General features: G+C 49.2%; 1 protein-coding gene across 1 annotated transcript; it reads left to right on the forward strand.

Annotated features, from left to right (window-relative positions):
- The first annotated feature begins 3,255 nt into the window (after positions 1–3,255).
- CXCL14 (chemokine (C-X-C motif) ligand 14) lies at positions 3,256–10,457 on the forward strand. The gene is made up of 4 exons (XM_006888044.1): positions 3,256–3,505; positions 3,672–3,777; positions 7,184–7,297; positions 10,365–10,457. The coding sequence occupies exons 1-4, from the start codon at positions 3,442–3,444 to the stop codon at positions 10,378–10,380; spliced, it is 300 nt and encodes a 99-aa protein (XP_006888106.1). The 5' UTR covers positions 3,256–3,441; the 3' UTR covers positions 10,381–10,457.
- The last annotated feature ends 2,035 nt before the right edge of the window (positions 10,458–12,492 follow it).

The raw sequence follows: 12,492 nt of genomic DNA on the forward strand, positions 1-12,492 counted from the left end.
AGAAGCTTGCACAGACAAGAGTCAAGTCTGTCTACAAAGACTTTGTATTTTGCAAATCAAAGATCTGTGTAAGACTGAGAAATATAACTGGAGACGAAAAATACAACATCTGACCTTGAGCCTGGCCCTGGAAGTTGGGGAACTTTGGTCATATTTGATAAGAAAACTTCTCTTTCCTCTAAAAACTCAGTACCTCCCTCACGTTGTCATTATGTTATGTTGTGTTATGTTATGTTATGTTATGTTATGTTATGTTATATTATTGTGTACCATCAAGTTGGAACAGACCCACAGCTCCAGTGGGTTTGCAGAAGCAGTCAATTTCAGGGGAGGAGATTGCCTCTCTCCCATGGAATAGCTGGTGGGTTCAAACCCCATGTCCTCAGGTTAGCAGTGCAGTTTCTTATCACTGTTGTTGTTATTGTTGTGTACCATTGGGTCAGAACCACCCCATAGCTGACCCTCTAGCAGGTTTTCATCTGCAGTTAATCACACAGGAGATTACTCATCCTTCTCCTTCGGAGCCGCTGGTGGATTAGAACCAGAATCCATTTGGGATTGCAGTACAGGTTCTTACCACTAGGCCCCCAGAGCTCCCTTTCTAGGTCGTATTTAATTTGTCAGTGTAAAAATCGTCAGCCTGCAGGAAGTTCTGGTGCTTCAAACCTGATCTTCGAATCCTCCAGCTGTAATATCCTTCTATATGATTTACAGCCAGAAATCCAAAGGAAACCAAGTATGACTCAGTTCTGACTCCAAGGTAGTGAGGGTTGTTGTTCCCCCACCTCCATTATTCTGTGCTGAGTTGTTGATGCTGTTGTGTACCACAGAGTCAAAACCAACCCATAGCTCACTCTCCAGCGGGTTTTCAGAGGCAGTTAACCGCACCGGAGGAGATTGCCCATCCTTCTCCCTCGGAGTGGCTAGTGGCCTCAGACCACAGGCATTTGAGATTGCAAAGCAGCTTCTTGCCACTAAACGCTTTACATGCACCGTCTTATTTAATTCTCCCAATAACACTAGATTTTAGGCTGTCAGTGTCCTCTTCATTTCACAGATGAGACAATCAAGACCTGAAAGAGTTACTTCGTATGTCATACAAATTCATTGTCACACAACAAATACTCAGGATTCACAACCAGCCTGCATGACTCCCTCCCTAGAGAAAGATGTTAGCCATTGTACTACTTGCCTCAAGTGTAGTTAGGAAATATGGTATATTGTAAAAATAAGACTATTCACCTGGAATGATGTTTATGCATGATAGAACATAAACAAGCAAGACAAGCAGGTAAAACAAGCAAGTTCCTACACAGTACATGCAACCTGATCCTAATTTTGTGTTGCATGCAAGGTAAAGACAGAAGGGTTTGGAAAGGTAACACTGCTTAGCATCTTGGTATAGATCTCTGAGTGGGTTGAATTACACGTGTGTTCTTTCAATGCTTTATTAGCTTATGCTTACTGATTTTTTTATAATAATTCTATGTTGTTTTTAATTAAGAAAAAAAGTCATTTTTTAAGAAATAGCATAAATGCTAAAGTTATTCCCTCATACTCACCTTGTGCATATACATGAATGTCTGACTATCAGTCTTGCTTTAAGGTGAATGACAGTGGCTGAAGCTAGCTCACAGCTTGGGTTTACTCTTGATGAAAAATGACTCCTTTTCCATTCAAGGCAGTAAAAACCCCCAGGTTGGAATGAAACAGCACAGATCCCTCCCATCCCACCCTCCCTTCTGCAGTGTGGCTGCCCAGCCCCCTCAGAAGCACTCCTGTGCACTTGCTCTGTCAAGAAGTAGCTGCCTGACAGCACAGGGCTATGTGAGCAATAAGTGTGGTTACCAATAATCCAGCTCCAGTACAGATCTGAGCACCTATTGGAGGGACCCCATGGAGCCTAAGATTCCCCATCACCTATCTCTGGGGCCCTCGAGGAAGCGCCTTACCAAGATCTAAATGATCAATAGAGATGAGAGTATCGGGTGGCCCAGAGACAAGAGCTCTGGTTTTGCTGCCAAATATCGAAGTTACTCTTGGCTGTGCCACCTACTTCCTGGATTGTGGTCTTAGGCAAGTTATTTCTTCTAAACCTGTATCTGCACTTGTCAAATAAGACATTAAAAATGCCAAGTTTTAAGGAGAGTTCTAGGGATCTAAATACTATATGTAACAGTGATGCCAGAAAGCAGCATTTCTTGAGTGCTGATTACAATGAGGTGCTCTGTTAGATGCTTTGGATGCATGCTTTTGTGTAATCCTCCCTCACAGCTGCCCTATGACGGGGCTCCGTGACTGTATCCATTTTACAGATGATGACACAGAAATACAGAATGTGAATTCATTTGCAAAGTTTCCCATCACTAGTAACAGGATAAAAATCTCTGCTTCCATAACTATGCCCACAACCCCTACATTGCATCTTTAGCCTGGCACAACAGAGGGGTTCATCCAGATGGCTGTCATTGTCCTGTCCCCCCACGAATGCTCTGCTGGCTTTGGAAGATGGTGTAACAGAGGAATGTCAGCCCACTTCTTCCCACATAGTCACCCAGACCACATTCTCACTTTCGAGAGCCTTCCTTTCAGTGGCCCAATCGCCCCACACGCCATCTGAGTCAGCTTCAGTGACTATGCACTGGCTTTCCTGCCATACAACCCACAACAATCGCCCCTTCTAGACCTGGGCTTGAACTTCGGCCCTTGGGCTGCTGGACCTCGTAGGGGGAAGGCTGTTGGCATTCACATCTGGCATCTCCTGCAATATTCTTTCAGGTCTGTCAGAATAGTGGAGCCCTGCTGCTGGGTCTCCCCAAGGCTCAGAACAGTAGGCCTGTCTGAACAGAAGGAACAACTCAAATCAGGAAAGCAGTGCCCTTAAGCAGCCTCACCACAGCTCAGTCTCCCCAAGACAGCTGGGGCACTGGATGTGTGCGTGTACGTGCAAATCTGGATGTGCCAATGTGTGATGGAGAGAGTCGTGTGCGTGAGAGGGTAGCGGATGGGTTGAGGTGCGTGTGCGCGCGTGGCTCCGATTGTGCGCTGCTTGCGCTCTTGGTTCTGGGGCGGGTGGCGGGCGGTGCGCAGCCTGAGAAGGTCTCCTCCCCCCATCACGTTGAGAAATCTCAGTGAGTCACCGAGTGGTTCTGCATATTAATGAGCTCGCTTGCGACGAGGGCAGGAGAGGATTTAAAAGAGGCCAGAGAGGGCGGAGGGAGGCTGTGGAGAAAGCGCGGAGCCCCACGCAGAGCCAAGCGCAGAGCGCAGCGCGCCCCGACAACACAGAGACATCCACCGACGGGCGCAGCCGGCGCGAGAGGGGCTGGGAGGCGCGCTCCGGGCACCGCGAGCAGAGCCGCGCGGCGTCTCTGAGCCACAGCTCGGACTGACGTTGCGGTCCCCGCGTCCCTGCTCCTGCGCCGCGTCCCTCCGGTCAGCATGAGGCTCCTGACGGCTGCGCTGCTCCTGCTGCTCCTGGCGCTGTGCGCTGCGCGCGTGGATGGTAAGTGCCGGGAGGTGTGCTTGTTGTCATCCCGTGCAGTCTTGGGGAACCCAAATGCCAGTTGCTAGGAATCCTAGATTCACTGGGGTCTGAGTGGGCACCGAGGACGATCGAGGGCAGGAAATCGCGTGTCTGGCTGAGTAACCTTTGGCGCGCTCTCCTGCAGGGTCCAAATGCAAGTGCTCCCGGAAGGGACCCAAAATCCGCTACAGCGATGTGAAGAAGCTGGAAATGAAGCCAAAGTACCCGCACTGCGAGGAGAAGATGGTGATGTGAGTTCTCCTGCCTCACCAGGGAGCCTTTGTGTCTGCGTTTCTCTCTTAACTAACTGTTGGGGTTGGGCTCACGGAGATTTCTCTCCACCTTTGTTAAGGCCTTTGTAAGGCCTTTGTAATTGTCCAGTAAGTCCTTGGGACGCTGGCCAAACAATTGGGAAAATAGTTTGGGCAAGGGGTCCCTTTCTCCGGAAATAGCTTCTCCAGGGAATTCACACTTCCTAGGATTCAAATGGGTAGCCTCCTTTATGCACACTGTCTGCTGCCAAACCCTCTGAGGAAGATTAAGAGTTAAATGGCTCCCATGTACCTACTTAGAACACTCATTTTCAAATCATACAAAATGCATCCCAAACTCTATTACTTGCACCTCAGCTGTGAAGCTGGTGTCCCCTTCGCTGGAGAGGGGATGAAAGCAAGCATTATCTGAAATCATCAGTTTCTTCTCAGAGCCTTTCCCACTCGGGGACCATCCTGGGACGGCCAGTCGCTGCCTTCTAATGAATGCATTTGGGGAATGCTTCTTGGTCTTCCTTCATTCACTGGACTCCTTGTGCCTCCCTGCGCCTGTGCAGACTTCCCTGCTGGGGTTAATGTGCGAGGCCACTGCGGCCCTGCTTGGTGGGGTTGTGGGGAATATTTTAAAAACTGGGGCAGAGTGAGAGAACACTGCGTTTCCTTGCGCCTCTGTCTTCCCAATTAACCACTTGAGGCCAGCGCCACTGTTTCCCCATCAATACGCTCTTGGCCCGGAGGAAGCCCTTGGCAAAGCAGCTACCAAATATCTGCTGCCACGAACCATTGGCCCCTCTTCCCCTCCCCCAGAAACAGGACACACTTTATTCTCAGTCTGGGCAAGTCTCTTCCGCCCGCTGGCCTTGCCGGCCCAGAGTCCTCCACACAGTGTCTGCAAAGGCAGGGCCCCCTCCTCTGAGGAGCAGCACCGTTGGGGCATTCAGGAAGTCCCTGGGCCTGAGCTGCAGCCCAGACCTGCCTTCCAGACACCCAAATTAACCTCCCTGTCCTGTTACTTTGCCCTGCCCTTTGCTTTACAGAGTAACTCCAGAAAAACTGCCAGAAAAATCCTTTTTGGTAAGGGCCAGGCAATGGGACAGGAGATTTCCCTCCATTCTTTTAGCCTGAGAGTTGAAAGCCACAGAGGTGAACTTAGCACATCTCTAAGAAACAGGGGACAATCGAAACACCAAACCCCAGTCTAAGACTTTACAGGGCAGGAGAAGTGGAATGTGGAGCCCTCAGTAAGCAGGCTTGCTATTTATTCTTTGAAATCAGCCGGGCAAGTGAATGGGCAGGCTGGGCATATAACACCTTGTAGGGACTTTGTGATGGCAGCAAACAGCCCCTCCTGACAGGTAACAACCCCTGCTTCTTCCTCATCCACCCTCACCATCCCTCACTATCCCTAAAATGCTGGGAGCCCCTCTTCCATCCCAAGATCACAAGATTCTAGATCAGAAGTGGGGCCCAAGCTGTTTTTCAGCCACACATGCTGATTAAAAAGTTTTCCAGCTCACCCTGAGTTGCCCAGAAATCTCTACTGAGGCCAGAGATGGGAGGCAGTGGTCTGTCTGGCAAATGGGAGTCCTTACTACCAGAAAGGTGCAGGAGATTCCAGATGCTGAGAGATGCAGTGTGTCTATCGCAAGTCAGCTGAGCTCTCACCAAAACCCCCAGACCTGCCAAAGACAAGAATCCTCAGGTCTCCAATTCAGCAACCAGCATGCAGAGGTGGCGCTGGAGCACTGTGGTGGGAGGGCTGAGGAGTTCGCTCCTCACTCTCCCTGACTTCCAAGATCTGTGATCCACAGCCTCTACTCAGACTTAACATAAAAGGCATTTTTATCAGGTGTTACCATGTCCCTTCACCCTGAATGCAAAAGTAGAGAAAGAAAAGCATTTCTTGAATTCTTGGTGGGTATAAAACATCTAAATGGTGCTCTGAAGCCTAGCCCTGTGTTCAAGACTTACAGGCAAGACCCAGGGAGTTGCTGTGTAGGCAGATAACCAGGGACATGCCTCACAGAAAGGGCAAGTGAAGGCAGGGCCCAGCCACTGGGCACCAGCAGCAGGCCCATCACTGTCCTGAGAAGACCTGCAAGTCCCAATGGCCCCTGGAAACTCTGAACACTAAAGAGAAGAGCCCAGCTTGGCCAGCAACATTCTGTCCCTGCTTAGACACAAGATAGAATTTTCTCTCTCCATTAGGAGACATGCTGTTCACTATAACTCCTCCCTTTCTAGACTTAGGTCCCTGAGCCCTGAGCCTGAACCTCTGATAATCTGTAGAGAACTAGCTGGTGGTTCTCCCTCCCTGGCCAGCCCTCTTCAGTTCCCATGCTCAGCCAGCCTGTTCACTGTCCCAACACTGAGCCTTAGTTAGTAGCATCCTCACTCCTCACCTTCCACTTCTCTCAGGGCTCCTTCAGCTTTAAACATTATCCCCACCAGAAGCTCACAAGTCCTCCTGCCCATGTGGTCCAGCCCCAATTCAGAAGAGAGCTACAGTCTGGCCTTCTTCTGGGACTGGAGTGCCCTCTGGACATTTCATCTTCCATAATTCCTAATATCTGTCACTGTTCTTGGTGCATCCTACCATATAGTAGGTATTGTGCCTAAATAATGTCCTTTAAGCATCCTGATAGCTACTCAAGGTTCCACAGCCATTAAGTGGTAGAGCCAGGATTCTAGGCGGGGCCCACATGACCCCCTGCTCCCCTCCTGCATGGTGTGGCCTCCCCAAGTGTCAGGATGTGGGTGGTACCACCTGAGAGCTTCAGTGCTGCAGAGAAGGGCATCTTTCTTCTTTTTCTGCCCAAGAGAATAACTGAAACTTTATCCTCAGAAACTGAAATGAGCATCAAAGCTGGCTTGCTTTAGGTTCAAGACCCTGGTTCCTAGCCCTAGGAGGATGTGCACAAGATAAGGGGGAACCTGGAGTTAGAGCGCAGAGGTTTCTGTGTCTGCAGGGACATCTTAGCATTGCCATGAACACTTGGAGTCCAGAGAAAAGGGGACTTGATGTACACACCACACTGCTAAGAGCACCATCTCTAGCTGTGGTCCTAGAAGCCTGGAGAGTCCCTGTCCTGGTGTCCCCAATGGGGCAGGAGTCCTGTGGACACACAACACAAGGAAGGGAGTAGAGGAGACTTTCCTAGATTTTGAGTGCTCCACAGGATATAGGGTCACAGCCTCACATAGAACCGGAAATTAAAGTGGCACTCAGAACCTTCCAAAGTGGTAGCTAGGTAGTGAGCAAACGGGAAGGCTCCCTGAAGAGGAAGGAAAAGGGCCCAGTCCCTCAGACCCCTGATTTAGACACCAGGGTCCACCACAGGCCACACACACTCCCAACCCTCCACCCCATCCTGCTGTGTTTCAGCATCACCACCAAGAGCGTATCCAGGTACCGGGGTCAGGAACACTGTCTGCACCCCAAGCTGCAGAGCACCAAGCGGTTCATCAAGTGGTACAACGCTTGGAACGAGAAGCGCAGGTAAGCCTCACCACCTTTCCACTTAGGACAGGAGGATAGCGCTTCTGGGCCGTTAACTTCCTACCCAATGTATGAACACCCAGCCTGATATCTATCCCAGTAAGCAGATACACAGACATTCCTTCTATACCTCCAAGGACGAGAAACTCACTACCTAGCAAAGCAGGCTATTCCTTTCTTGGAAGGTTGTAAGCATCAAAAGTTTATCTGTTTGTGAACTCAGTTTTCTACTCTAACTTTTGTGTTAGAGCCTAGTTCATCTCATTTAAGTCACTTACGTTCTTGGATCCCCAGTTTCCTTCTCTATGAAATGGCTGGGAACACACCTGGCATGGCTGTGCTCTGCAGTTCTTGTGAAGTGAAATATGATCATCTAAGTGACAGGCTTTATTAGCTATAAAGCTGTAGCTACAACCACAGGCTCATGTGGAGGACACTTTACTGAAAGCGCATTTTCCCCTTCAAGGTGCTTGTGCTCCCTGCTGCCCAGAAACCTCATCTACTTCCCTCCACTCCTCCCCACTACTCCACACACCACTCCTTCCTCCTCATTCCTCCTCCTCCTCTTCTCCACTCCTGCCCCTCTTCCCACTTCTCCCCCTCCTCTTCACTTCACTCCTCTCTGCATGCAGGTGTGGGGAGGGAGTTGGGGTCCAACCCTGGAGAACCAGGACTGCTGAGATGACAAGAGACCTGCTGTTGACCCTCCCGCTCTGGGGCTTTGCTTTCCCACAATTAAGGGTGCCTGCCTAGCTTTGCTCTCCTCTTAGGTCTGCAGTTGAAGGGGCAATAGAAAGTGCAATTGTACTTCTTGGCTTCCTCATACCAGGAGGAAGGCCTATCCAGGAGCAGCCCTATTTCTCACACACTCAGACCTGCTTATTCCCTCACCTACAAAACGTGGCAGGGACACACACATACACACAGAGGTGACTTAACCAGGACTGGACTCAACCTGGGGAAAAGGCCAAGAAGGGTGAAAGGAACTTGCCTAAGGCATGGGGCAAAGGCAGGGTGAGAATCCAGGCCTCGGGTTCTGCCCCCCTTCCCTGGATGCAGGGCACAGCTGCAATGGGCGCCTGTGTGGCCCTCCCACCGGCCCAGCTCTCAGACGTCCAGCCTAGCCCCGTGACCAGCTCTCCCATAACTGGCACCTGGGCCTATCCCCGGTACCGGAGCCCTTTTCTTGATGCTTCCAAAACTGCTTTGTCTGCAGTTACTTGAAATAGCAAGTGATGAGAGTGAGAGATTATTTTCTGTAAATCTGATGAGAATGAGGTTCTCTGGCTAGTTGGAAAGGGCAGAGCATGTGGCCAAAGCAAGACCTGCCACCTGATCGTGCCTGTTACCCTCCAAGGCCACATCATCCAGAGTGGAAGCTGTCAGATCCCAGGGTGAGTACCTGGAGGAGGCTAAGAATGTCTTTATCTGCCTGCTTAGGCACCTTCCACTTCTGGTGATACAGCCCAGAGGGTGATGGGGAGGTGCACGTAGGTGCCTCAATGTGGCCTTACTCGGCTTTATTTCTGCAAATGCCAGTGACTCCAGCAGTGAAAGCATCCCCATTTCAAGGCCTCCCCTGGGTGCCACTCCAAAATCCACTTCCCCTCTGCCTTGGATTTCAAGGTGTCCTGGCAAAGAAAGAGGACACTCCCACACACTCTGATTTGGAAAATGTTGACAATGCTTCAGTGGAGGTAACGAAGCTGTTCAGAACTCCTCTGCTGAGAGGAAGAGGAACCTAAGGTAGAGGAAGGAGAAAGGCGAGGCGGGGCCCTGGGGCTCCAGGCATCTTAGACAGCAGCACCTCTGACTGCTTAGAGCAACAGTTCATTTCCAGGCATAGTTAGGGGGTCACGTAAATGCAAGAAAGGGCCAAGGCAGAAGGTATGTGGAGCTGAGTGTGAAGTGTGGCTTCCAGGGCAGACATGGGCATTATCTTTCGCTGTCATTGAGTGGATCCCACCTACTGTATAGTGGAACTGTACTCCATGGGGCTTTGGGAGGCAGAGTGCTGGCCTCCCGTGTACCTCTGAGTTCAAACTGTTTATCCTTCACCAGTCAAGCATCTGACTCTGTGTGTTGCCCAAAGACACTAGGATAGGATTAGAAGAAATTAAAATACCTAAATGGAGACATTGTGAGGGAGCAGGGAGCAAGGTCTGCTTGATGTGAGGAGGTGACAGCAAAGCAAAGGCAAAGGGGACAGTCCCAACTCCAGAGTTATTAGCCACGGGTCAGTCAGGGAGTGGTACAACAGCTACTAGACCTGGAGTCTGCCTGGGGAACAAGCTTTACTTGGGCTCAATACTACAAACAAACATGATCACAAGTGAAGGGGAGGGTGCTTTGCCCTGCACCACATGGACGGCCAAAAGAACAAACAGGTCAGTCCTGAAGAAAGTGAAGCCAGGTTGTTCTTTGGAAGCTAGCATTTTGACGCTCCATCTCACATTCTTTCGGCACATGGCCAGGAGGTACTGGTCCTTGGAGAGGGACATCATGCTTGGAAGGGTGGAGGAACAGCACAGAAGGGGAAGACCCTGGGTGAAATGGATTGATATAGGAACTGGGACAATGGGGGTAGGTCTGTTGGAGATGGTGAGATTGCCTCAGGACAGGCAGGATTAAGAGATAATGTTTATAGGGTCACTATGAGTCTCAAGCAACTGGACGTCACATAACAACAATAACAACAACAACTCCCTACCTCTCCAACTGATTTGTCTGAAAAGGAGGGCTAAGCACAGATGAGGAACTGTGCAAGGGGACAAAGGAATGTCCATCATTCCTGCCACTTAAGTTCAATGCTCAGCAGGCAACCTTAAGTCTCTGTGCCTCAGTTTCATCATATGCCAAAGTTTGTTTCACAGGGCTTTGAGGAGAAAAATGAGAGTGCGCAGACAAAAGGTGTTTAGAGAATACAATGCCAAAAATCTCCCAAGATGCCTCTCCCACACTCCCAGGAGAGGAGCACCACCTCACAGACAGCAAGGGGCATAGCCATGTACTGTCAATCTCCTGGTTCTTACTGTGAACCACTTACACATCTGTTTTTCCTTCCCAGGGTCTACGAAGAATAAAATGGAAAAAAAAACACCCTGATATGAAAACTCCAAGCTGGTTGGGAGACTTGAGCAAAAGACTTTGCCTATTAAAACGAAACCTTTCTTTCTCACAGGCATAAGACACAAATTATATATTGTTACGAAGCACTTTTTACCAAGGGTCAGTTTTTACATTTTATAGCTGTGTGCAAAAGGCTTCCAGATGTGAGACTTGTCTCTTGCGCTCCAAACTCCATCACAGGCTACTTTTTACTGTAAAGGGGGAAAATCATGCCTTTCCTTTAAAAAAAAAGTGTGCTTTTATTTGTCCATACATCACTTAGATGCAAATGTGCATCTAAGCTTTCGAAGCATCTGAAAGGAACAATGATCTTGGCTGGGGTACTTCCTAACAGTGCTACTCCATTCCTACCCCATGAAGCTTCCATTCATACTCCCCGAGGTCTCAGTGCCCCAGCCTCGAGCTCCTCTGGGCTCAAGGTGGGTCAGAGCCACAGTGTCACTCCATGGTGGCCACAGTCGCCAGATAAGCTGGGGCAGGTCACTCTGCATCTGGGCTTTGAAAAAAATGTGTTTGACTGCCAGAGAAACGTGCTTCATTCCCCAGTTAACTCTGACACACTTCAGAAGTACATTTCCAAGATCCTTTGATGGCAAAGCAAATCACTTAAGGAAAGTGTTGGGTCCTTTCCCCAAACGAAAGGTTAAGAAAAGTTCACTATTTCAATACTTAATGCTTCCGGATGTACACGAGGTTCCTCCCAACACTGTTAAGAAAAATCTTAGGAAGAAATCTAAAAACATAAGAATACGCTCACAATGTAGCACTCCAAGGGAGAACTTTTGAAGCATCGCTTCCCCTCCCCACCGGGAACATGCAGTACTATAGCAATATATTTGTGACTCCCCAGATAACTCTTCAATGTTAAGCAAGGCGGTCTTCATTTGAAAGCTAAGATGACCAAGCACCCATTCCTTTGTAAATATGCTCTCAGAACAGCCCCCTCCACACACGGCTCCTCCAGTATATGCCTCCTTGTACTGCTGTGTTATATGCTATGTAAATGTCAGAAACCATTAGCGTTGCATGCAGGTTTCATGTTCTTTCTAAGACAATAAGAAAAGTAATAAAATATATTTGAAATGTACCAAAAACTAGACTTCTGATTTTTCTGTTTATTTAATTAAGCTATGATGATGACGTGGCCTCCAATATGGTGAAAGTGTTTTGCTCTAAACTACTAAACCGAAGGTTGCCAGTTTGAACCCATCCATGGAACAAAGGTCTGGCAGTTCGTGCCTGTAAAGATTACAGCGAAGAAGACCTCATGGATGAGTTTGATGCTGTTAATGCACAGGTGTGTGAATCTGTCTGGTTTTGTTTCAGAGGACGTGCTACAGGATGATAACAATGTTCTGAATGAACAAGGATGATGTTTTTTAAAGGAAAGCTGGTATTTCTGTCCCCTCTGTGACCATGTGAAGTTGTCATTCCTGCACAAAATCAGTGGAACAGGCAGGCAGATGCATATGTGATGGCAGGGTCCTACCTCAGTCCTCAACTACAGAAACCAGTCATGAGGGTCCCATAAGGAGGCAGGTGCCTCACTGTGGACTCTGCCATTGGCTGTCTGGGAGCCACACCTGGGAGACGCTGAGACTCCATGTCTGCTTCTGCAAGGTGGAGACGATGGTGCTCCCACCTTGCACCCTGAAGGCTGAGTGAGGACACTCACACTGTGACCTCACACTGTCAGCACTGAGACCATTTTCATCGTGTCAAACCCACTCATAGCAGCCCCACATGTTAGAACAGTTCCAGAGGGGTTCTTGGCTTTTCAGCAATCTCTACAGCAGCAGGTTGCCAAACTTTTCTCCTGCAACACCAACAGAGGTGTTTGAACTGTTACTCTTTAGGGTAGAAGTCAGCTGCAAACTGTTTTCGACAACAGGAGACCAAGGGTCCCCGAGGGCACTTGGTAAATGTGAGATTTTGTTATACATACAAGACTAGGCCACTTGCGTTCACTTAGCAAAAACCACCGGGGGCCCAGCCTTGTGTCATACTGTGTCCTCTGACAGCTGAGCCCTAGCACCAGGCCCCTTTGCCTGCCCAGCCCCATAGCC

This window comes from Elephantulus edwardii, unplaced genomic scaffold (assembly GCF_000299155.1).
Source record: "Elephantulus edwardii isolate Elephantulus edwardi_28Jun2011 unplaced genomic scaffold, EleEdw1.0 scaffold00064, whole genome shotgun sequence".
NCBI lineage: Eukaryota > Metazoa > Chordata > Mammalia > Macroscelidea > Macroscelididae > Elephantulus > Elephantulus edwardii.

What these genes read in the sequence shown, in the direction of transcription:
- CXCL14 (XM_006888044.1), top strand. Translation starts at nt 3,442, where the DNA reads ATGAGGCTCCTGACGGCTGCGCTGCTCCTGCTGCTCCTGGCGCTGTGC. An exon ending in GTGCGCTGCGCGCGTGGATG is followed by an intron (nt 3,506 to 3,671) that starts GTAAGTGCCGGG and finishes GCTCTCCTGCAG; the next exon opens with GGTCCAAATGCAAGTGCTCC. An exon ending in TGCGAGGAGAAGATGGTGAT is followed by an intron (nt 3,778 to 7,183) that starts GTGAGTTCTCCT and finishes GCTGTGTTTCAG; the next exon opens with CATCACCACCAAGAGCGTAT.